This window comes from Myotis myotis, unplaced genomic scaffold (genome assembly GCF_014108235.1).
Source record: "Myotis myotis isolate mMyoMyo1 unplaced genomic scaffold, mMyoMyo1.p scaffold_m19_p_3, whole genome shotgun sequence".
Classification (NCBI taxonomy): domain Eukaryota; kingdom Metazoa; phylum Chordata; class Mammalia; order Chiroptera; family Vespertilionidae; genus Myotis; species Myotis myotis.
The window spans coordinates 86,600,672-86,626,932 of record NW_023416335.1 but is presented as its reverse complement, the minus strand read 5'-3'; the positions used below and the strand labels follow the sequence as shown (position 1 = coordinate 86,626,932).

Below are 26,261 nucleotides of genomic sequence, written 5' to 3'. Positions count from 1 at the left end.
GTGGTAACTACTGGTTACCCATGTTTTGCACTGCCCTAGCACCTCCCATACAAGTGTGTCTGGAAGACACAGCAATGTGCAGCTATGTGTGTTAGCATAAACAAAGGGCCTGTGTGAAAGATACACAGGTTTCCTATGGAGGAAAGGGGTTGTTCTCTATGGCAGGGTGTGCCTCTGTCCAATGTCTGAACTTTTTCAGATGATTTTGTTATATATATATTTTTTAGAAGACCAAAAATGTTATAGTAGAGAAAATTTAATCACTTGTTTTTATACTTTACTGTCTTATTTTAGTAAAGAATTTAATAAGAGAACGGTACTGCTGGTTTTAGCCCAATATTAAACATGAGTGGACCAAAGAAAAGGAAAGTGGACAGTGAATGCCGAGTGTTTAAGAGGGAGTGGACAACAAAATATTTTTTCACCAAAGTCCGATCAATGCCGGTATGTCTGATATGCCAGGATTGTCTTCAAAGAGTACAATCTCAGCCGTCACTTTGCCACAAAGCATGGCAACTATGCTAGCAAGCAGTCACCTCAAGAACGGGAGGCTACTGCACAGAGGTTGATGGCTAAATTACAGGCTCAGCAAAATGTCTTTCACAGACAAACTGCAAGTCAAGAGACAACTACCAAAGCAAGTTTTATGCTATCATTCAAATTAGCAAAAGCTAGCAAACCTCTCTCTGAAGGCGAGTGTTTGAAAGAATGTATGATAGAGACAGCAGGTCTCTTGCATCCAGAGAGCAAAGGCAAGTTTGAAAAACTCAGCTTATCGCGCAGGACAGTGACTCGTCGAGTGGAACTGATTGATGAAGACTTGGCCAGCAAGTTAAATAGTAAGGCAGAGTTCTTTAAGTTTTATTCACTAGCATTGGATGAAAGTAATGACGTAAAGGACACTGCTCAGCTCTTAATTTTTATCCGAGGGATTAGTGACAATTTTGAAATTATGGAGAAGTTTTTAGCCATGGAGCCACTGAAAGGAAAAACACGGGGCGAGGACTTGTATGACCGGGTGTCTACTGTCATCGAGAAAATGAAGCTACCATGGAGTAAACTTGCTAATGTCACGACAGATGGATCTCCAAATTTAACTGGAAAAAATGTTGGACTGCTAAAAAGAATTCAGGATAAAGTGAAAGAGGAGAACCCTAACCAAGATGTTCTTTTTCTTCACTGTATTATTCACCAGGAATCATTGTGCAAGTCTATACTACAACTTAATCATGTTGTTAATCCAGTCGTAAAGCTTGTTAATTTCATTCGAGCAAAGGGACTTCAGCACCGTCAGTTTATTAAGTTTCTGGAGGAAACTGATGCGGATCACCACGACTTACTTTACCATTCTCGTGTCCGCTGGTTGAGTTTGGGCAAAGTTTTCCGAGTGTGGGAGCTCAAAGAAGAGATTGGTGCATTTTTGAAATTAAAGGGGAAGTCTGACGAATTTACTGAGCTGAGTGACAAGAACTGGCTGTGTGACTTTGCATTTGCTATAGATATATTTTCACATTTGAATGAGCTAAATGTGAAGCTACAGGGAAAAGATCAGTATGTACATGACATGTACACTAATGTGAAAGCCTTTAAATCGAAGCTGATTTTCTTTTCCAGACAAATTTCAGACAAAGTCTTCACTCATTTTGCCACACTAGCCACACAGAAGGAGACTATCCAAAACGTGAAGAAATACAGCAAATCACTGGATGACCTGCATGCAGAATTCTGTCGTCGGTTTTCTGATGTTGAAAAAATTGACCAGTCACTTCAACTGGTGGCCTGTCCTTTGTCACAAAACCCTGAAACAGCACCAGAAGAGGTGCAACTGGAACTCATCGATCTTCAGTCTGACTTTGTCCTAAAGGAGAAATTCAGCTCTCTTGAACTAAGAGACTTTTATGCTTCACTTAATGAAGCCACTTTTCCAAACATCCGGAGGATGGCACAGAAGATACTGGTGCTGAAACAACAACAACAGGAGAACCAAGATGGCGGCATAGGTTAACGCCGGAGTTTGCTGCCTTGAACAACTACTTCAAAAGTGTAACTAAAAAAACGGAATGGACATCACCCAGAACCACAGGAACGCTGGCTGAGTGGAAGTCCTACAACTAGGAGGAAAGAGAAACGCATATGGACACTCAGAGGAGGCGCAGTGCTGAAGTCAAATTCTGAGGTGTGGAGTGCGTGGAGCGGGCTGGCGGCGGAGGGCGCGGTTGGCGTTTTCAATCGGGAGGGAGTCGCAGACTCTGAGCTCCAGATATAGGCGAGTCTTTAGGGACCCAGACTCAAACGGGAGAAGCGGGACTGTCTGGCTTCGGTCAGAGCGAGTGCAGCTTTCTCTCCGAGGTTTGCAGCGGGTGCTGGGACTCAGAGAGGCAGAGCCCCTGGGGACAGGACTGAGAGCCGCCATAACTGCTCTCTCCGGCCCACCCTGTTGATCCTGTGCGACCCGCCCCGCCCAAGCCCTGCACAGAGGCATTTGCCGGATAGCCTCAGGCAAACGCCAGATTAGCACCTCCCTAGAGGACAGAAGTTCTCTCACTGCAGACACAGCTGATTCTCATAGCCACTTGGCCTGGAGGTCAAACCCTCCTTGGTATTAGCTACAACAATCAAGGTTTAACTATAAGACTGCGCACAAAGACCACTAGGGGGTGCACCAAGGAAGCATAACAAAATGCGGAGACAAAGAAACAGGACAAAATTGTCAATGGAAGATATAGAGTTCAGAACCACACTTTTAAGGTCTCTCAAGAACTGTTTAGAAGCCGCCGATAAACTTAATGAGATCTACAAGAAAACTAATGAGACCCTCGATGTTATGATGGGGAACCAACTAGAAATTAAGCATACACGGACTGAAATAACGAATATTATACAGACTCCCGACAGCAGACCAGAGGAGCGCAAGAATCAAGTCAATGATTTGAAATGCGAGGAAGCAAAAAACACCCAACCGGAAAAGCAAAATGAAAAAAGAATCCAAAAATGCGAGGATAGTGTAAGGAGCCTCTGGGATAGCTTCAAGTGTACCAACATCAGAATTATAGGGGTGCCAGAAGATGAGAGAGAGCAAGATATTGAAAACCTATTTGAAGAAATAATGACAGAAAACTTCCCCCACCTGGTGAAAGAAATGGACTTACAGGTCCAAGAAGCGCGGAGAACCCCAAACAAAAGGAATCCAAAGAGGACCACACCAAGACACATCATAATTAAAATGCCAAGAGCAAAAGATAAAGAGAGAATCTTAAAAACAGCAAGAGAAAGAAACTCAGTTACCTACAAGGGAATACCCATATGACTGTCAGCTGATTTCTCAACAGAAACTTTGCAGGCCAGAAGGGAGTGGCAAGAAATATTCAAAGTGATGAATACCAAGAACCTACAACCAAGATTACTTTATCCAGCAAAGCTATCATTCAGAATTGAAGGTCAGATAAAGAGCTTCACAGATAAGGAAAAGCTAAAGGAGTTCATCACCACCAAACCAGGATTATATGAAATGCTGAAAGGTATCCTTTAAGAAGAGGAAGAGGAAGAAAAAGGTAAAGATACAAATTATGAACAACAAATATGCATCTATCAACAAGTGAATCTAAGAATCAAGTGAATAAATAATCTGATGAACAGAATGAACTGGTGATTATAATAGAATCAGGGACATAGAAAGGGAATGGACTGACTATTCTTGGGGGGGAAAAGGGTGTGGGAGATGCGGGAAGAGACTGGACAAAAATCGTGCACCTATGGATGAGGACAGTGGGTGGGGAGTGAGGGCGGAGGGTGGGGCGGGAACTGGGAGGAGGGGAGTTATGGGGGGGAAAAAAGAGGAACAAATGTAATAATCTGAACAATAAAGATTTAATTTAAAAAAAAAACAACAACAAAAAAAAAAAAAAAAAAAAAAAGAAGAAGATACTGGTGCTGTTTGGGTCAACCCATGTTTGTGAGCAGACATTTAGCGTCATGAACATCAACAAAGCCCCTCACAGATTCAGCTTAACTGACGAACACCTCAGATATATCCTGAGAATAGCCACAACAAAACTAACTCCAGACTTTGATGCATTAGCTAAAAAAGGAGACCAACAACACTGTTCCCACTGAAGTTGATGTTTTAAATACCAAAAACCTTCCAACCCAGTCTACATTGCCATCTACATCTATGTCCCGGGCATAATTTGGAAGCTGCACTAAAGAAAATGTTTAATTTACTGTTTACACATTTTGTTCTTTCCTATTTGTTTTAGTTTTAAATTATTTTATTATATTTAAGTTTAATTTGAAAGGCTTTTGTACCTTTCCTTTGTTAGGCAATTTTATTTTGCCTTTGCCATCTTCAATATAAGGTATGTTATTGTGCTATGATTCCTCCACTTTTTGAAGTTTCAAATTATAATAATTAGTGTTTACATTCTTCTTGTTAAAATGTTTGAAATGAATAAAACTATTGAAATAATAAAAAAAGACCGTACCCTTTTATGTAATGATGTTTACTTTGAAATTTTTTTTTTTTTTAATATATTTTATGGATTTTTCACAGAGAGGAAGGGAGAGAGATAGAGAGTTAGAAACATCAATGAGAGAGGAACATCGATCAGCTGCCTCCTGCACATCTCCCACTGGGGGATGTGCCCGCAACCCAGGTACATGCCCTTGACCGGAATCGAACCTGGGACCTTTCAGTCTGCAGGCCGACGCTCTATTCACTGAGCCAAACCGGTTTCGGCATTTACTTTGAATTTATATTAATTCACACAAACACTCCATCCATGCTTTTGTTCCGGCCCTCCGGTCCAGTTTAAGAACCCATTGTGGCCCTCGAGTCAAAAAGTTTGCCCCCGCCCTGGTCTAGACAAAAGAATGCATTGAATGAGCTTCAAGATATGTTTGCTCTTAATTTCATTTTTTGGTTTTGTCCTATAGAAAATAATCCCTTTCAAATAACCATTTATTTTATACTATTGCTTAAAATATAGACGATCACGCTTTTTCTTACAAAATAGCATTATTTATAATAAAGGTTTTACGCTCATAGGAGAAATGATAAGAAGGCTAAGTGGCTATATATCTGCACATACGAATGGAACTTCAGCTTTCCAAAGAGTTCCCAATGAAAGGTCACATTTAACTAAGTCAAACATCAGTCAGAACAGTAAAATTACTTCCATACTTTAAACTTGAACATACCAAAAAAGATACTTGGTTTACTAAGGAACAGAATTTGAGTCAAATCAAAACTAACATAATGCCATTCTCAGATCTTAGCAACAAGTGTGCTCATCTGTGGGGGTGGATGTGTGACTGAGTTTGGTTCTGAAGTGCCCATCTCTTGCTGGTTACTCTCTGCTATACACACCTTTGGAAAATACTTGAAAACCTTCATGGCATCAGGATACTTTTTACAAAATTAATGAGTTTGTGAATTGCCCACATCCTGTAGATTTGTAAAAGACAGGAGATCTGGAACAATGGATTTTATTAAAGAATGAAAAAAAAGGAAAATAATACTTCAGATAGAAAATGTGTACAGGTTTTTGGTTTTGTTTTATATGTAGGTCTGTGAGAAGTCTCTGTATAGGAATTTTGCTATTTTAGTACCTGATTCTGAAATATTCTCATCCATGAGTCTTTCCTGAATCAAATGAAGTTTTTGTGATATTTCTTCAAATAAATCATTAAGAAGTCCTGCTTCCTTACATTTCTTGAGAAAAGCAACTTTCACAATTGCATCTAAGAATAAGAAAAACATTTTAGAAGGAAACAGTGTTAGGGAAGCTGTTATAAATCACTTTATAGTCTTCTTAAGACATTGCCTAGTGGTAGATGAGCATAATTAGTTAACATATACAGTACCTTTAGGTTGTCTATTAATTGTAATTTCATCAAACCTCATTTTTTCTAGCTGAAACAATGAATGAAATGTTATGAAAATGTGAAAAACTTTGTTTAGAATAATTATATGAAGCAAGACAATGTTCTCCAATTTAGCTTCAACTCTTTTGAGATGACAGCCTTTGTTATTTTTCTGTCACAGTGACTTGTTATAGAACATCTATCTGCTTAAGAACAGAAAGCTGCCAGTACTGGCTCCCGGGGAGCAGGGAATCTCAGTGTGAGGGTGGCACATTACTGTATTCTAAGCTCACACTATCTTGCCTTCTTTATCAAAGACAATATCCTCTCAATACTGAAGAGTGATGGACTGTCCCAACCTAAGTTATTTTGATCTGCTGGGGTTATGATAAAAAGGATTAAGACAAAAAATTTTATTCTTATAAATTAGTTATTACAGGTCTAGAAGAATAAAGTGGGATACCAACTTTGAAACACATGGCTCATCTTTTTTTGTAAGTATTATAGGTCATATTTGTTACAGAAAAAAACTTATAGCAAACCTGTGTGTCTGCTATCCTCTTCTTCCATTTGTTTTTCGGACCTGTTTACTGTTGTTAGTTTAGGTACCTAGAAGGAGAGAAAAATCAAGGTTACTTTATACTGATTTTACTGTTGGCACTGAATTGAAACAGAAATTTTAGGGCTAAAATAAGACAGGTTTAGGAAATTTTAGAAAGTTTGGAAATTAAGGGGACCATGGAGAAAGCACAGAGTTGCAGAGCAGCAGCAGGTGTATTTCCATAGAATAGGGAAGCTGAAAAGCTGCAACAGGTATATTTCCATAGAATGAGGGTGGGACCAGCAAAAGGTCTATATTTACAAAATAAAGAGAAGGAAGCCCTTCATTCAGGGGAGAAGAAGAAAGCCCAAAGGGAATAGGAAACCAATAAGGAAGGAGGGGGCAGGGGAGAACCTCACACTTTTGAGCCTAGGAGTTACTATAGTAACCAGTCTTAAGGAAATAGTGACCAATCGGAGGGGATATCAAGGCACCAGGATCTGCAGCCTTTATAAGCCATAGGGAAAGGAACTCAGTGGAACCCTTCATTCCTCCTGTGGGAATCCGTTCTGTGGGACTCTCCCCCTTCCCTACGTGGAAGTCTGTACTTGTTCTTTAATAAATTTCCACCTTTGCTATACCACCTTCTGTCCGTGGATTCATTCTTCGACTCTGGCGGACAAACAATCCGGGTTCCAGTCCAAAAATTCCGTTTCAGAATGTTGTATAAAATGCAAACCAATCTTTTTTGTATAATTCAGTGATATGCCTATGGTGAAAATCATGCCCCATATTCATCTGTTGATGTAAATATCAAATGTATTTTTGTTTTGTATGACAAAACATCAAGAGTTGTGACAAGTAACTCTTATATAAACAGGAGAAAGGTGAAGGTTGCTTATATGACCTGGTGCATAAAAAACTTTTTGAAATCCCCAAAACATTTTCATATGCTTTACACACAACAGTAATCCAGAAAATTATAAATTACAAATTAGGTCAAGTATGGAGCATGCAGCTGGGAAATACTTGGCTAGGTAAGGATGCTCGACCTTACCTCTAATCATTTTAAGATCATAAGCACTATATGGGTTCAGATTCTTCTTACTAATTTGGTACCAGGGGATGTGTTATAGGAGCTATAGGACTGTCACATCTAACTTCTCTTTAATATTCATTTCATTAAGGTTCTATCATTTCACCTGAAATCCAGAATGGTTAAAATGAGGACTTTGTAAGCAGAAACTTAAAGCTATAATAAAATTAAGTCAAAGTACCTGTACAGAAATGCTTGTTGAGTGATCTGCCTTCTTTCTTTTTCTTTGTACTCCTGAAAAATGAGCTGAAAACGTAAATCATGTAGAAATCAGAATCCATAAAGGAAAAGACTGATGCTTGATTACATAAAATGTAAAACTCTTACATGCCAAAAGTTATTACAAAGTCAAAAGATATGCCAAACTTGGACTAAATGTTTGCAACATCTATGATAAAAGGCCAATTTAAAAAATATAAAAAGATCTCATAAATCAATACCAAAAAAAGACACTGGAGTAGAAAAATGGGCAAATTGGGAGCCCTCTGGGGAGAGGGTTCATTGAATAGGAAAACAGACTGGGCGACAGGAAAATAAATATAATTGATCAAAAGATAGGGGAATACACTCAATTTCACTCAAGTAAAGATGCAAAGTAAAAACAGATCGACAAAGATGAAGGTGCTCAGTATCTAATGTTTGCAAGGATTTGGGTAATTATGTACTGCTGGTGCAGCCTCTTTGGAAGATAATTAACCAATAGTTACTCAGTTTCATTTTTTATACTCTTTGATCCAGCAATCTACTGAAAGAAAGTTTTCCTAATAGTATAGTTCATAAAGGCACAAAGTTGAATGGAGAAAAATGCTAACTACAGTATTAAATGTGGTAGAAAAACTGGAAGTAACCTAAATGCCCATCATACAGAGACTAGTTCAGTTATGTGACTAAATAATGTACACAATGGGACATTATGCAGCCTTTTAAAAGTGAGGCAGATCCACTTGTGTTGACATGGAAGGATCTCTAGAATATATTAAGTGAAAAAGCAAAGTACAGTAGTAGGTAAGTTTGTATACACAGACAATTTTGGGAAGAATTCAAAAGACAATCTTCTGGGGAGAGGATTCACTACCAGTGTTATAATCTGCTTTTTAAAACTAATACATTATTGTTACCTTTCCTGTCAATAAACAGTAATTGACAACAGGGTTTTTCATAGTATTTCTTAATAAGTTAAAAGAGTAATGTTTTCAACCAAAAAAAAAAAAAAAAGTAAAGAAAAGGATATTGTATTGAAATGGCATTTAGTTCTGAACAGCTTATTTTATTAATACCCAGTAATTCCTAAGAAGAGTACTTTATATGTCTCTAGTCCACCCTCATTGGGACCTAAACTGTGGGCAATGCTTGCTACATATGAGGTGTACCGAATTCCTGCTAGCAACACATATTTCAAAATAATGTAAATTTACGATTTTTTATTCTTCCCCAAAACATCAACCCATTCTTTTTAAAAAAGGTACTCAAACAGGAATTTTTAGGGGTGAAAAAACAGGTTTTAGGAAATTTTAGAAATTAAGAGGACCATGGAAGAAGCACAGAGTTGCAGAGCAGCAGAAGGTATATTTCCATAAAATAGGGGAGCTGAAAAGCTGCAACAGGTACATTTCCATAGAACAGTGATGGTGAACCTATGACACGCATGTCATAGGTGACAGGCGAACTCATTTTTTTGGTTGATTTTCTTTGTTAAATGGCATTTAAATATATAAATATCAAAAATATAAATCTTTGTTTTACTATGGTTGCAAATACCAAAAAATTTCCCTATGTGACATGGCACCAAAGTTAAGTTAGGGTTTTTCAAAATGCTGACAAGCTGAGCTCAAAAGGTTCACCATCACTGCCATAGAATGAGGGAGCAGGGAACAGCAAAAGGTCTACATTTACAAAATAAAGGGAAGGAAGCCCCTCATCCAGAAGTAAAAGCCCAAAGGGAATAGGAAAACAATAAGGAAGGAGGGGGGAGAACCTCATATGTTTCATGTGAGGTTCTACCTCTGAGCCCAGGAGTTACTATAGTAACCAATCCAAAGGAATAGTGACCAGAGGGGATATCAAGGCACAGGCTCTGTAGCCTTTATAAGCCACAGGGAAAGGGAACTCAGTGGGACCCTTTTGTACTTGTTCTTTAATAAATTTCCACCTTTGCTATACCACCTTCTGTCCGTGGATTCATTCTTCGATTCCAGCGGACAAAGAATCTGGGACATCCTGCCCAGGGAACAAACACCGTGTGCTCCAGCCCAAAAATTTTGCTTCAATAATGACTCAAAAATGAGGGTAATGATATTGTTTGGATAAAATGAAGTTGGCATGACAAAGAATTGAGCCTTTTCCAAATAGGTCCTAACTCCAGTCCACAAGGAGCATTCCAGATTCTGTGCTAGAAAGATACTGCTTTTTCTGACAGTACGTGGAAACCATTCATGAATGAATGTCCATCCCATACTTCCATTCAGACAGGGTCCAATTTTAGAACTTAATTGCTAACCATTAATTAGAACTGAAATGCTAACCATGCATTCTTAGGACACTTTCATTTAGGGGCCATGCAGCACTTTATCAATTTTATCTACTAAAAATTCTGATATTCTTTTAGAAGAGAAGCAGTCACAAAAAGGCAGAGCTTTTTACCTTGTTGTGAGACAGTCTTCTGAATGCAGTGAGGATGGAAGACACGAGACAAAGGCTTTACAGAGAGGAGGCCTAGTTCACAAAGAAAACTTAGTACATTATATGATACACTGTACAAAGAAAATGACAATTTTATGTGTAAAATTTTTAATTCAGAAATTTTTATTTTAATTCAGTGAGGCTAGTAAATCAGGTTATTTCATGTCTTACCTGAATGATTACTTTTCTTTAAACCCATGATACTAAATTTTAGAGACTTACCAGATTGAGTTTCTCTCGATGGATCATGTTCTTGGCAAAACACTCTGAAAATGCAATTTCAAAGAATTGTTAAATATTTTTACTTACACTTTTCAAATATTATGCCTATTTTCGTGATTTAAAAAGGAATTAAACTATCTTTATGATAGTATTGCCCTAAATATTTGTTAAAGAAAAATGCTGTTTGAGACTTCCAGTCAAGATGGAAATATAGGTAAACGCTGTGCTGGTCGCCTCCCATGGCCACATCAAATTTACAACTAAATTATAGAACAACCACTCCTGAGAATCACCTGAAAGTCTTAGCTGAACAAAACTCATAACTAAGGATATAAAGAAAACCCATGTCAAGACTGGTAGGAGAGGCAGAGATATGAAATGCGCTATCCCCACACCCATGTGTGGCTATTAAGAACTGGGAGGGATATCTTGGCTGTGGAGGCCCCTCACTCCTTAGCCCCACACCAGACTCTCCAGCCCAGAAGACCAGTGCCAGGAAGAGGAGACCCCACCACGTGTGGCTATGAAATCAGCAGGGACCCAGTCTGGGTGTGGAGGAGGTCTGTTGTAAGACCCAGACAACCTCTTAAAAGACTTGAGTACAGACTCACTCACCCTAAGTTTTAGAGAAGGGAAAGAAGCTTAAAAAGTGCCAGGGACATATGTGGAGGAACTAGTCTGGCTTCAAGTAAGACCTGGAGGAGTAGCTCTCTCAGGACAAAAGTGCCATCAGGCACCATTGGTCTGTTGTTGACTCATCCCCACATACAACCTGCAGGTGCTGGTGGACAAAAAAATCTGAGTCAACCTGGCTAACAGAGTTCACCTTGGCCTGGTGATTCCCCGACACCCCGCCCCGCCCAATTCCCATACCCACCCAAACACCTTTCAGAGGCTAATCCACACAAGCTCTGTGGAATTTCCTAAAATTTCTAAAAGATCCACAAACCCCAAATGAACACTGACTGGCCTCAGCTTTCCATGTACCTCTTGCTACCAGTCCCAAGCCTGGAGCTAGTAGAAGCCAGCCTCATTCCACAGCATAACCACTATCACGTGCCTCCACTCCCAGCACAGGCAGCTCCTACCAGGTGGCCTCAGGCCAAACAGCAGCTGACCTTGGCCTGTACAGGAGCCCCTCCTAAGAGGCCCTGGAAACAACACACCTGGGGGCTGGCTTCAGACCATACCAGAGCACCACCAATTAGTGCCACAAATGACACCCAAATAGTGGCCTCAGCAGGCACCAGAGCACTGCTAAAGGAAATCCCACTTTGTGGGGTCAGCCCCTGCACAACAGCTTTGCTGTAGTCATTGCCAGTCCTCACAATCTGTCAGCCTGAGGATCAATCCCACCCACTGATGTGCCAACAGCAATCAAGGTTCAACTCAATGGAAGGGCACATAAAACCCACACAAAGGACACCACTGGAACACCCAGTTCAAGTGAACAGGGAGACTACGCCACAGGGCCCCACAGGACACCTTCTACATAAGGCCACTCCGCCAAGACTGGGAGATACAGCAGTTCTACCTAATACATAGAAGCAAATACAAGGAGGCAGCCAAAATGAGAAGACAAAGAAACAGGTCCCAAATGAAAGAACAGAACAACATTCCAGACAAAGAACTAAACAAAATGGAAGCAAGCAATCTACCAGATGCAGCATTCAAAATAATGGTTATAAGGATGCTCAGTGAACTTAGGGGAAGAGTAGATGGTATCAGTGAGACGTTCAATAAAAGATAGGAAGCTTAAAAAAAAAGAGAGATAGAAAAAATAAAGAACCAGTCAGACATGAAGAATACAAGAACTGAAATGAAGACTACATTAGATGGAATAGCAGATTAGATGAAGCAGAGAATTAAATCAGTGATATGGAAGACAAGGTAGCAGAACAGCAAAAGGAAAAAATAATTTTTAAAAAATGAAAATAGTTTAAGGGACTTCCAGGGCAACATAAAATGTAATGACATTCACATCATAGCACTACCAGAAAGAGAAGAGAGAGAATAATGGATCGAGAATTTATTTGACGAAATAAGAAAACTTCCCTAATCTGGCAAAGAAAATAGACATACAAGTCTAGAAAGTGCAGAGAGTCCCAAAAAAGATGAACCCAAAGAGGCCCACACCAAGATGCATAATTAAAATGCCAAAGGTTAAAAGGGGACATCTATGATACGTTCAATAATAAAAATAAATAAAATAAAACAAGAGGCCCAGTGCATGAAATTTGTGCATGAGTAGGGTCCCTAGGCCTGGCCGGCAATCAGGGCCTTCCTTCGTTCCACGCCGCCCCCTGGTGGTCAGTGCACATCATTGCCAAGCAGTCGAACTCCCGGTCAGCCGAACTCCCAAGGGGACAATTTGCATATTAGTCTTTTATTATATAGGATGCGAAAGGTTAAAGACAAAGAGAGAATCTTAAAAGCATCAAAACAAACTGTTAGAAAACTAAGGGAGCTCCCATAAGACTGTTAGCTGATTTCTCAATAGAAACTTTGCAGGCCTGAAGGGTTAGCACAAAATATTTAAAGTGATAAAAAGCAAGGACCTACAACCAAGGTTACTCCACCCAGAAAGACTATCATTTAGAATATTAGGAGCGATAAAGAGCTTTCCAGCCAAGAAAAAGCTGAAGGAGTTCATCATCACCAAACCAGTATTACAAGAAAGGTTAAAGAGAGAGAGAGAGTTGAAGGAGGAGGAAAAAAGGAGAAGCAGCAAAAAATACGAGTAATTACAACAGTTAAATCAAGGGACACACACACACACACACACACACACACACAAGTAAAAAAAAAAATGGTGTAAAAATAAATGTGGAGGTGGAGAGTAAAACTGGTTGTAACTTTAGAATGTGTTCAAATTTAAGCAACCACCAACCTAATACAGACTGCTGTAAACATAGCTTGGGATATATGATGCACAAACCAAAAGCCTGCAAAAGATATACAAGAAATAAAGAGAAAGGAATCAAACACAACACTACAGAAAGTCATCAACATACAAGAGAGTAAGAGAATAACAAAGGAACAGAGAAGAATTACAGAGCCAATCAGAAAACAATAATAAAATGGAAATATCTATATGCCTTGCAATAATTACTTTAAGTATAAACAGATTAAATAATCCATCAAAAGACAATGGATAGTTTCCTCAAAAAAATTAAATATGGAACTCCCATTTGACACAGTAGTTCCACTTCTAGGAATATATCCTAAGAAACCAAAGCCAATCAGAAAGAATGTATGCATCCCTATGTTCATAACAGTGCAATTCATAATAGCTAAGATCTGGAAGTAGCCCAAGTGCCTGTTTCATCAGTAGATGAGTGGATAAAAAAAGAGTTGTGGTACATTTACACCATGGAATACTATTGCAGCAGTAAAAACAGAAGGATATCTTATCCTTTGAGACAGCATGGAAGGATCTGGAGAGTATTATGCTAAGTGAAATAAGCCAATCAGAGAAAGACAAGTATCACACGATCTCACTCATATGTTGAATCTAATGAACAAAATAAACTGAAGAACAAAACAGATCCAGAGACAGAAACATGGGACAGACTGTCCAACCTCAGAGGGAAGAGATTAACCAAAGAACTTATATGCATATATGCATAACCCATGGCATTGACAATAGTGTGGTGAAGGCCTGGGGCAGGGGGCGGATGTGTGCTAGAAGGGGTCAATGGGGGGAAAATGGGGACATCTATGATACTTTCAACAATAAAGATCAATTTTAAAAAAGGCAATGGATAAAGAAGTTGTACAAACATAATGAAATATTACTCAGCCATAAAAATAATGAAATCTTACCATTTGCAACAACATGGATGGACCCACAGGGTATTATGCTAAGTGAAATAAGTCAGACAGAGAAACACAAATATAGATTTCACTTATATGTGGACTCTAAAGAACAAAATAAATGAACAAACAAAATCGAAAAAGACTCATAGATACAGAGAACAAACTGATGGTTGCCAGATGAGAGTGGAGCTGGGGGCTGGAGAAAAAGATGAAGTGATTACGAAGTAGAAAATAGGTACAAAAGAGGCACAGGGACATAAGGTACAGCATCGGGAAATAGTCAATAATATGGTAATAACTATAAGGGTGCCAGGTGGGTGAAAAACTTATTGAAGGAATCACTTCATAAATTATATAAATGTCTAATCACTATGTGGTACACCTGAAACTAATAAAATATTGAACGTCTCTAATTGAAAAAATTTTAAAGTTAAGCCAAAAAGAAAAATCTGTTCGAACCTGTGTAAGTTACTGACCCACATCAAGACAGATGGAGCCTCTGCCAGGTGTTCTCCATGTTCTTGGGCCTCAGAAAGGTCAGGATGCTCTCTTGAAGGGTTTAGCCCTGACTAGATATTCCGAACATACTAGTTTATAGATAGTAATCAGTAGGTTTTTACTGAATAAAGACACCTAAGGACCCAACATCTAAGATATACAAAATTTTATCTGACTATACAAAGTTCTGATTTTCAACAATAAATATTTAGCACAAAACTGCATGTATTAATTTGGGAAGCACAGTTTTCTAACTCTACAGGCATCTCGCCTAAATTTTAGGTTTGAACTGCATGAATCTAGAATTGATCAGTGCCCCAGAAGAGAAGTAGCAAAGTTATGAAGAAGAAATGGTGAATTTTAAGGATCTGCTCAAGCTGCATTTTCTTTCCATCCTTTCTTCCTCCTCAGTCCCTACCTACATCTCCTTCCTTCCCTATGGTGCTGACCCCTAAGATGCAGGGTCCCCTCACCTACAGGAATGAATGAATGCTTCCTGTCTCACACCAGTTCCCACCTCCTCCATTTAGTTTTCCCAGCCACCCCACCTCTTCTCCCAATCAAAATTAATCTCCTCACCCTTTGGATTCTGGTATCTCTGAGCACTTTCATTTGCCAGGTAATTTTTTTTTTAATATGAAAATTTTCAAACATATGTAAATGTGGAGGAGATATGATGAACCCTCATGCCCTCAACCATCATTCAGTTTCACTCAACATCATTAATCGTCAGGAAATGCAAATCAAAATCACAATAAGATATCACCTCACACCTGTTAGGATGGCTATTATCAGAAAGACTAGAAATAAGAAGTGTTGGTCAGGATGTGGAGAAACCTTGTGCACGATTGGTGGAAATATAAATTGATGCAGCCATTACAGAAAACAGCATGGAAATTCCTCAAAAAATTAAAATTAGAACTACCATACAATCCATTTCTGGGTATTTATCTGAAGAAAACAAAAACACTAATTTGCAAAACTATATGCACCCCTATGTTCATTACAGCTTTATTTACAATAGCCAAGATATGAAAACAACCTAAGTAGCCTGAATCAATTTAGTTAACAGTTGGCTTACTGTTTTTACTAAATTATATAATTATTTAACTGAAATGAAACTTTTCATCGAAAGGGAGCTCAAGTTTCTCCCTGGATAAAATAAATATAATTCTATTGGACTTGAAATATGCCTTATTAGGCCCTGGCCAGTGTGGCTCAGCTGATTGGAGCATTGTCTCATACACCAAAAGGTCATGGGTTCAATTCCCGGTCAGGGCACATACCTGGGTTTCGTGTTTGGTCCCAGGTTGGGGCATGTATGAGAAGCAGCCAATCGACGTTTCTCTCTCACATTTATATTTTGTTCTCTCTCCCTCTCTCTCTTTTCCTTTCACTCTAAAATTGATGAGCATGTCCATTGGTGAGGATTAAGAAAAAAAAAGAAATATGCCTTATTGGGTTAAAATTAACATTTAAAGAATTATTAAGGACATGACACAAGATTTAAAAGTCAAAAGCAATACAAACAAGGTAAGTTTCTTTAATAACTGAAAGACTGATTACTGTATTTGTTGCATAGTTTATAATTTTTAGAAGTTATTTATAGGTATGATAGTGGTGACCATGGTGGGAAAAGGTACTTATTGAGCAGACAAGATGGATAAACAATAGACCTGTGGCTAACAAGTAAGGCTCCTTTCCTGTTTATAGGAAAGAGCAAATGTAAACTGGTTCCGTCTCACGGCTACCCATTATGTAGATCACTAGGTCACTCATGCCACTCTGACAACCAATGCTTTCTTTCCACCAGAAAAGAAGGAATGTAGGAAGATTACAACCAAAACCAAAAGCAACCCTACTTATTTTCTTCCCATGATATATGGAGAAGGTGTTGTGAAGTCAGATTCCCAACCAGGGACCCCAAACTAAGTTCTTACTTAGAAATAATTAGCATAAAATTAGTTTTAAAAATCTCTTTGCACCCTAGCCAGTGTGGCTCAGTTGGTTCGAGTATTGTCTTGTACACTGGAAGGTTGAAGGTTAGATTCCCCAATCAGGACACATACTTAGATTGCGGGTTCAATCCCCAGTTTCTCACTTCAATGTTTCTTTTTCTCTCTTACCCCCTCCTCCCCTTTCTCTAAAAAAATAAACATCTCCTCGGGTGAGAATTAAAAATATATGTATCTTTGCCTTAATCTTAAACCATTCCTTATTTTATTCCAGTCCCCCCAAATGTGGCTCTAAAACTGTTTTATTAAATACTTATAAATTCCTCCAGATCCAGTGTGTAGAACAGCACGGTCATTCTTGGCACAGAAAAAGTGGTAATTCTTGGGACAGGATTTTTTATCACATCCCACGGTGGCTCCTTTTTCATCACAAAATGTGCATTTCTACAGAAGAACAGATATTACTGAGTAAGCACCTGTTCTCATAATCTTTCTTAAAATTTAAAATTAAACATGCTATTAAATATTATTTTTAAGTCAGTAACCCTAATGTCCTGAGGTACAACATTACTTACATTTGGCTGGTTAGCTAACTAGAACACTTGGCACAGACTGTTTTGTAATGATCTGATTAAAAGCAGAAAACCGCTCTGGCTGGTTTGGCTCAGTGGATAGAGCATTGGCCTGCGGACTGAAGGGTCCCATATTCGATTCCAGTCAAGGGCACATGCCTGGGTTGTGGACTCGATCCCCAGTGGGGGGCGCGCAGGAGGCAGCTGATCAATGATCATCTCTTATCATGGATGTTTCTCTCTCTCCCTTCTCTCTTCCTCTCTGAAATCAATAAAAAAAAGCAGAAAACCTGTTTTGTTTCAAAAAACTAATCTCAAAAAGCAGGGTTGGAAAACTGTCCGGCTCTGAGCACTGGGTCCTGTCACAGACACTGAGTCTGTGGCTGGACAGCTAGCTCCTGGCTGTGCCATAAGAGCTGTGTGGTCTCCAGCCAGTCACTTCCTCTCTTGGACCCACATTTCTCCCTGTATGTAACAAGGCCTGTTTTACAGACTGTGTGATAGGTAAAGGCCTCTAAGGAGGTGATAGATAAGCTCAGATGTGAATAATAAGAGCTCCTAGCATGCAAACAACAACACAACCAGGGGGAAGGACATTCTACGCTGAAGGCCTTATGTTCTGGCAGCAAGAATGAGTTTCGACAATGGCAGGCTTTCTGGAAGGATGGGGCAGAGCTGCGAGAGGTCGGGGTGGGGTACGGGAGGGGGCGCTGGTGTAGTTGGAGCAGAGAGGAGGGCAAGGAAGAGTCTGGGGCAAGACCCAAGGTGTAGTCAGGGCTGTGTCACGTAGGGCTTATAAGCCAGAGTAAAGAGTTGGGATTTTATCCTCATGCAAGGGGAGCATAAACTGAGCAATATTTTTAAGACACTATGCTGGCTGCTGTGTGGAGAACGGGCTGGGGTAAGGATGGGCAGGAGAGAAAGCACGGCAAGTATCGGTAGTGCTCAGCAACCACCCAAAAGAGGCAGACCAGCGACTTCACTACTGTACTGACGGGCTTGATGCTTGGTCGGGAGGTTGATGAGGAGATGATGGCTGAAGGACGTGCTGTTTATTGAGGTGAGGAGTGAACAGGTTTGGATGGAGTGAGTGTGTATGTGTGTGTGTGTGAGTGTGTGTGTGTGTGAGTGAGTGTGTGTGTGTGTGTGTGTGTGTGTGTGTGTAGCAGGGGTGGTGAACGTCTGGCCCCAGGGCCGTATAAGGCCCATGAAATCATTTGGTCTGGCCCTGCCAAGACATTAGGGATGAGTTAATTAAATGTTTGACTAAATATAGCAGGCTAATTTTTAAGTTGATAGCTTTGTATAGTCCACAAATGATGTTATAAATATCCAGATGGCCCTTGGCAGAAAAAAGGTTCCCTACCCTGGTGTAGAGGATGGATTTTTGGCCAGTTTAACATGAGATGCTGTTCGATATCCATGTAGATATGCCAGGCTGGTTGTCAGGGTTAGAGATACAGAGTCACTGGCATAAGGGTAAAGCCATGAGAACTGCATGATGTCACGTAGGCAGGCTGTTCCCACATGATGGAGGAAGGAGCCCAGGGTGGAGCACTGGGCACCCCGAACTTTAAGGGTTGAGCAGAGGAGGAAAACAGCTCAAGGTGCCCGGGAGCAGCAGCCAGCTTACAGGTAAGAGCTATACTAGCAGAGTGTATCCAGGAGGTCAAAGAATAAAGTGCTTCAAAATGCAGGGCACAGACAACTGCGTGATGAATACTGCTGAAAGGTCAACTAAGGACAGAGAAGGAACACTGCCACTGACAAGTGTCTTGTGTAAAAGGGAGGGTTGTTTTTTAAGATGACGTGATCAGTTGCTCATGTTCACATGCTGAGGGGAATAATGTAATAGAAAGGGGATACTGATGTAAAGAGGGTAGAGGTAAATGCAAGGGTCTAGTCCTTAAGAAGGGAAGGGGACTGGCTCCAAAGTCCAAGAGGACGGTTAGCTTTCACAGGAGGAAGGTCCAGGTGGGACAGAGGTCCGGAGGGTGGTGGTTTGGATACTAGGAGTTCCATCCAATGGTTGCCATTTTCTCAGTAAAAGTCAGGCAAAGAAATGTATAGCACCAAGGATTAACCCTAATGTACACTATGCACTTTGGGAGTTTATAATCTGTCAATGTAGGTTCATTACTTTGTAAGAAATGTACTTTCTGGGGGGGATGTTGATGGTGGGGAGAGGCTATGCATGTGTGGGTGGCGGGGGTTATATAAGAAATCTCTGTGCCTTCCCCTCAAATTTTCTGTGACCCTAGAATTGCTCTAAAAAATAGTCTATTTAAAAAGTCATTAACTTGGGGATAGGAAGATGAGGTGGGGAGAGGTTTTAAAGAGAGATGAGGGGGTATGAAACAGTAACTGTGGTGGGTGGAGAATCCCTTTGAGGTCTGTGACTATGACTCTAAGATCAGTCAACACATTTGTGGGGTTATCGCCTGTTGTTCCCAACTGCTCAAGTGGGGGTGCTACTCAGCATATGCAGACAACAGACAGACGCAATTTCCCCAGGGTTGGGCTTTGCTAGCAGAGTAAGGATGTGGGCGGTGGGGAGAGGGAGGCCAGGGATGTTTGGAAGAGAATGACCGCAATGACGGACCATGGCTATGAGGTGGGGCCACTGTTTGTGAAGGGGTCATTGAAAAACTGCTGGAGCTGGGTGAGCTGAGCAGACAGGACATGTCTAAAGAAAAATAATCCTATCTCCAGTGATTAGAGAAATGCAAGATGAAACTTCCTTTCAGACTGGCAAAAATTAATAAAGTTGGATATTCATTTTTGTCAAGGGCTGGGAGCAGTGCTCTCTCATCCCCGATGTACAGACACATAAAGTGATACACTCGTTTTGGGGGACGGTGTGTCAGCATGTTTCAAAAATTTTAAAGAGAATTCTCTTTGACACTCAGCCACTCCACTTCTGGGAATATTCTCTACAGCAACAAACAAATACACAAGGATATATGTACAAAGATTTGCTGCAGCTTTAGTTGTTATAGTGAGAAACCGGAATCAACTCATTACCTAACAACAACAGAATGGTTGTGTGCATTCTGGGACATCCTAAGGAATTCTATGAAGTCAATGCAGAGAATGGAGAGTCATATGCTCACAATTTTATAAACATGCCATGTCATTCTTGCCTTCCACATTCTGCACATCCTGTTCCCTCTCTCTGCATTCTCCTTCCTCGTCTTCATTTTCACCTACAAGGACTCCTAAGGCCCAAACGTGGTGAAGCACCTGCTTGCTGAGTGACTTGTGCTGACCCTCAAGCATGTCAGGCTGTGCGGAAACTGGCCATGTATGTGCTGACACCGTGCAAGGGCTAAATCAATATTTCTCAGATTCATTAACCCTATCATGGTGGTGGCAAGGGCTTTAGGTACTTACACTTGCTGTACTGCTTGCTTGTTAAGCTGTGCAAAGCCTTTCATAAGGAAGTCTAAAGTAATGGGCCCAGTAGGAACTGACCACAGCTTCAAGGGTAAACCCTGACGAGTTAGTCACATCTAGCAATGGGTGCAGGAAAGGGGGGGCAGGCAATTAAATACTCTGAGGGCTCTTATTCCATGCTTGGGGATGAACTTCCTCTTTCCCTAGATAGAAACGAGAAAGCCTGTGATGCTTCAGTTGGTGCCTGCAGCCACCCTATGACCACAAGGGAACCAGCTGATTTTGTGGATAGGAGGGCAGAGAGGATGATGGGCCCTTGATGACATCATTGAGCCATTGAAACAACCAACCTTGAAGCCAGCTTCTCCTCTGGCTAAGTGAGAAAATAAGCATCCTTTTTGTTAAAGCCATTTGAGTCAGCATTCCTCCTACTTACAGCCAAAAGCATTCTAAGGCATATATACTTTGCTGATGAAGCATTTGATAGTTTATTTTAAATTATTAAATGTTCAACCTGAGTTTCCAATACAGGTCCCACTTCCTTCAGCTCTCCAAGATGCATCTCTATCCTTGGTGTATTAATCAAAGAGACTTTCTTTTGAAGGCATCCCCCAAGGGTCTGTTCATCTTGTAAGTAATAACATAATTTATACTTACCAATCTCCTTCCTCTGAAGATTTCTTTCTTTACTGCTTCCACATTAAAACTTCTATAACCATGTTTTGGATCACTATCCTCACATTCCACAAGTGCTGAAGAATACAGCTGCAGATTGGGAAGAGAAGAGTATGCACAAAGGAATGGTGAGAGCTACAAGTCAGAAAATGGCACCAAAAGGAATCACCAGGCGTGGAAGATGATAGAGCAGTGACAACATTTTGGGGGTGTGAGCAGGTCACAAGCCACCCTGCTTTTCCTGGAAGTGGTCCCAATCCCCAGGCATGTTTTCTATTCCATAACCCTGACCCCCAATGGCTAACTGAACCTGGTTGGGGCTCTAACCCCACGCTGGACCAATCAGATTTTCTATCCTAGGAAAGTAGAATAGGCTCTGAGCCACATGCTCAGAGCAAGCCAGCTGTAAAAAGAAAAAGAAAACAAAAATGAGGCTAGAGAGGTTCCTGATGGCTTTCCAATGCCTGTTTCTTACACCGGCCTGCATGTCTGCCTTTAGGAGACATGAAATGCCCCAGCAACCTTATCACAAAGCCCCTTTGTGTTACTTGAAACCAAAAGAATTCAACTACCTCGGAATCAACGTAACACATATGCTCAAATAACAAAGGGTATGAAAAACAAAAATTTGTGATACTGGAATATAAGCAAAGATTTCTTAGAAAAAGCAGAAACTATTTAGAAACTATATAGAAAAAGTTAGTAAGTTGGACTTTCTCAAAACTAAAACATTTTGCTCATTGAAAGAATTGATAAAAAAAAAAAAAGGCAAATCAGAGACTGGGAGAAAATATTCATAATATGGCCCTGGCAGTTGTGGCTCAGTTGGTTGGTTATCATACTGGGTACCAAAAGATTGCCAGTTTGATTCCAGGTCAGGGCACATGCCTGGGTTGCAGCTCGATCCTCAGCAGGGGGCACATAGGAGGCAATCGAGTGATGTTCTGCTCTCACATAGATGTTTCTCTCTTTCTCTCCCTCTCCCTTCCTCTCTAAAAAAAAATTAATAAAAAATATTTTAAAAAATTTTCATAATATGTATATTTGAAAAGTATATCAGGAATATAGGAAAAACTCTTATAACTCATACTATATAATAAAAGCCTAATATACTAAGTGTCCGACCATTCGTTCGACTGTTTGACTAGTCACTATGATGCACACTGACCACCAGGGGGCAGACGCTCCGAACGGTAGGTTAGCTTGCTGCTGGGTCCTGCCAATTAGGACTGGGTGAGATGGGCCAGACACGCCCTGGAGCCCTCCAGCAGTCCCTCCCTGGCCCCGATTGTGCATCAGTGGGGTCCCTTGGCCTGGCCTGCGCCCTCTCGCAGTCTGGGACCCCTCAGGGGATGTCAGAGAGCCAGTTTAGGCCCGATCCCCCCAGGCCAGGCCGAGGGACCCCACCCCCACTGGTGCACAAATCTGTGCACCGGGCCTCTAGTAATAAGATAAAAAATTCAATTAAAAATGGGCAAAACATTTGAATAGACATTTCATAGAAAAAGTTACTAATGTTGAAGAAGCACATGAAAAGAATCTCAATATCTTTAAACTTCAGGCAAATTAAAACCATACTAAGATACCAATATACACTCACTAGATTAGCAAAAATGAAGAAGACTGAAAATACCAAGTGTCGATGGTGTGGATCAAATACAATTCTTACACATTGTTAGTAGTGTAAAACAATGCAATTACTTTTAAAGTTAAACATACACTTAATTTATGACCCAGCATTCCTCTTTTAGGTATTCACCCAAGAGAAATAAAAGCTTATACTCACACATAAAGACTCATATTCATAGCAGATTTATCCTAATATCCCCAAACTGGAAATGACACATATTTTTATCAATAGGCAAATGGTTAAAGAAATTGGGATATATCCATACAATGGAATACTATGCAGAAGTTGAAAGGGAAAAAAAAAGAGATACATTCAATAACATAGAAGAATGTATACTGAGCAAAAATAAATAAATAAATAAATAAATAAATAAATAAATAAAATAAAATAAAAGCCAGATATAAAAGAATACATGCTATAGGATTCCTTTCACATGAGATTCAAGAAAAGACAAGGGACTGGGCAGGGGCGGGGATGGGGGGGAGGTTATTGCAAGGAGGTACAAGTGAACTTTTTTGGGTAATGGAAATGTTCTATATCTTGATGGTTGGTGGTGGTTACATTGGTAAAGAGATGTCTTAAAACTCTTCAAACTGTATACTTAAAATAGGAGCATTTTGTTTTATATATTAAAATTAACTAAAAATTAACAAATTAACATTCACAGTATATTAGAATAAAATCTCATGATCAAATAGTGTTAATCTCAGAATGGTTTAACAGCAGAAAATAAGTACGTAACATATTACTAACAAATTAAAAAGAGAAAATTGGAGACATGAAAACCATTTGGAACCCATGAATTAGAATCCTTTGTTATAAAGAAAGTTATTAGGACAACAGATGAAGACTTGAGTGATTTGAGTAATACATTAATAGTAATTTCATGATTTAAAAAATATATTTTTATTGATTTTAGAGAGAGGAAGGGAGAGGGAGAGAGAGAAACATCAATGATGAGAGAGAATAATTTATTGGCTGCCTCCTGCACGCGCCCCCCCACTCCCCCCCCATTGGGGATTGAGCCCACAACCTGGCCATGTGCCGGTCCATGGGTCAATGCTCAACCACTGAGCGACACTGGCGGGGATAATTTCCTGATTTTGATGGTCATATTGTGATTATGTCAAAGAATGTCCTTGTTTGTAGGAAATACAAACTAAAGTAAGACTGTCCCAATTTAATTTCAAATGGTTCCAACAAAAATATTTTTTGTACTGTATGTGCAACTTTTCTTTATATTCAATATTCTTTTAGCAAACTAGAAATAAAAGGAAACATCCTTATTTCAATAAAGTGAAATATTAAAAACTTAAAGTATACACAAAATTAAAATCTTAGAAACATACCATTAATATAAGAAATAAGACAAAGCTCCCTATTTAAAAGTTTCTATAAATAAATAAAATCTAATCACTATTATAACAGAATGATCTAGAAAAATGCAGTAAGACAAGAAAAAGAAATTAAGAAGCCCAAAAATTAAAAGAAAAAAAAGTATCTTTATTTATAGGTGAGGCTTGTCCAAATAAAATATCCAGGTGAATCTAGAGACTACTACAATTAATATGAATTTGCAAAAATTATTGGACAAGATCAATTTTTAAAAATCAATAGTGTTTGAAAAAAAATCAACAGTGCTTGTATGTACCAATAATAGCTTATTTTAAACAGGTATTAAGAAAAAGTAACAAAACAAACTCAGGAATAAGCCTAACCCGAAGTTCTAGAACTACACAGAAAAAAATTATTAAACATTTCTAAAATTTATACAAGATCTGAATGACTGGGGAGACAGACCCTGTTAATGGATAGAAAAATTCATATATCATGAGGGTGTCTATTTTTCTCCCAAATTAAAATAAATGTCTTTTAAAAAGCTTCTATAAAATATTTTTAAAATATATTTTTATTAATTTCAGAGAGGAAGAGAGCAACAGAAACATCAATGATGAGAATTATTGATCGGCTGCCTCCTGTATCATCACCCCTACTGGGGACTGAGTCCGAAACCTGGGCATGTGCTCTGACCAGCAATCGAACCAGGGACCTCCTGGTTCATGAGCTGACACTCAACCACTGAGCCAAACCAACTGGGCTAAAAAGCTTCTTCATAATTCTTGTTATAAATAAGATTTAAAGTAATCATAAGGTAATAAGATCCAAAAAATTAAAAAGTTAGAAAAACATCCTCCCAAAATCCCCACTTAAAAGCCCAAACCATGGCCAACTCATCATTCTTTGTACTTAAAGTACCATTTTTCTATTTTGGTATATCCTTCCCTAAAAGAACTCATGTATTTATTTATTTTATTTTTGTTAATCCTCACAAAAAGATATTTTTCCATTGGTTTTTAGAAAGTGGTAGGGAAGGGAAAGACATAGAGAAAAACATCGATGTGAGAGAGACACATCGATTGGTTGCCTCCTGCATGGGCCCACTTGACTGGAATCAAATCCAGGACACTTCAATCCAAAGGGCTGATGTTCTATGTACTGAGCCAAACAGGCTAATGAAAGAACTCCTGTATTTTCAAGTAACTTACCAAACAATTTTCATGAGCAGCTATGTCCTCTGATTGTGCACAGTACAGGACACCACACTCGAGGTCTTTGGGACAAAGTGCACATATCCTTCTTTGCATCTTTTTTGCAACCTGGAAGACACCTATAAGTAACATCCCTCATGAGAAATGGAAAAGTAAAATTTCTTGGTCTCAATAACACCTGCATTAGTTTTAAAGTAGAAGAAAGGCACTTGTTAGACCACCAACTTACACCATATATAAAAAATAAACTCAAAATGGAAAGAGGACTTAAATGTAAGATGGGAAACCATAAAAATCTTAGAAGAACCAAAAGGCAGCAAAATATCAGATATATGTTGTAGCAATATCTTTACTGATATGGCTCCTAGGACAACGGAAAATAAGAAGAAAATAAACAAATGAGTCTACATCAAATTAAAAAGCTTCTGCACAGCAAAAGAAATTAGAAAGCCCACTGCATGGGAGAACATATTTGCCAATGTTATCTCCGATAAGGGTTTAATCTCCAAAACTTATAGGGAACTCATACAACTTAACACATTGTATGCGGGAAACGTATTTATACGTTTTACGTTGACTGGTAGCGTGGACTGGTAGTAGAGTGCGGGACACGTATTAATACGTTTTTTATAGACTAGCAGTAGAATGCGGGTAACGTACAAATACGTAAACTAAAGTTATTGTAATTTTACTGAACATTGCCATTTGCGAAAAAAATTAGCAAAAATGGCCCACGCCACCTGTTAGCGCGCAATAAAAACTACCCG

At 39.5% G+C, this 26,261-nt stretch overlaps 1 protein-coding gene across 3 annotated transcripts in view; it reads right to left on the bottom strand.

The window, feature by feature from the left end:
• The window catches only part of PHF11 (PHD finger protein 11), a 40,412-nt gene that overhangs the window by 4,628 nt on the left and 9,523 nt on the right, over positions 1 to 26,261 (bottom strand). Inside the window, exons 2-10 of one of the 3 annotated variants that reach the window (XR_004966049.1) lie at positions 25,492 to 25,613; positions 21,298 to 21,405; positions 16,986 to 17,116; positions 10,401 to 10,444; positions 10,140 to 10,211; positions 7,681 to 7,745; positions 6,405 to 6,471; positions 5,608 to 5,739; positions 5,366 to 5,469 (exon numbers count right to left, since the gene is read on the bottom strand). Coding sequence is in view for 2 of the 3 variants with exons in the window: in XM_036299207.1 (XP_036155100.1) it covers positions 5,608 to 5,739; positions 6,405 to 6,471; positions 7,681 to 7,745; positions 10,140 to 10,211; positions 10,401 to 10,444; positions 16,986 to 17,116; positions 21,298 to 21,405; positions 25,492 to 25,613 (741 nt within the window). In the remaining variant the exon portion in view is untranslated. The remainder of the gene's footprint in view (positions 1 to 5,365; positions 5,470 to 5,607; positions 5,740 to 6,404; positions 6,472 to 7,680; positions 7,746 to 10,139; positions 10,212 to 10,400; positions 10,445 to 16,985; positions 17,117 to 21,297; positions 21,406 to 25,491; positions 25,614 to 26,261) is intronic. The other 2 variants (XM_036299207.1, XM_036299208.1) reach the window with 2 other exon arrangements.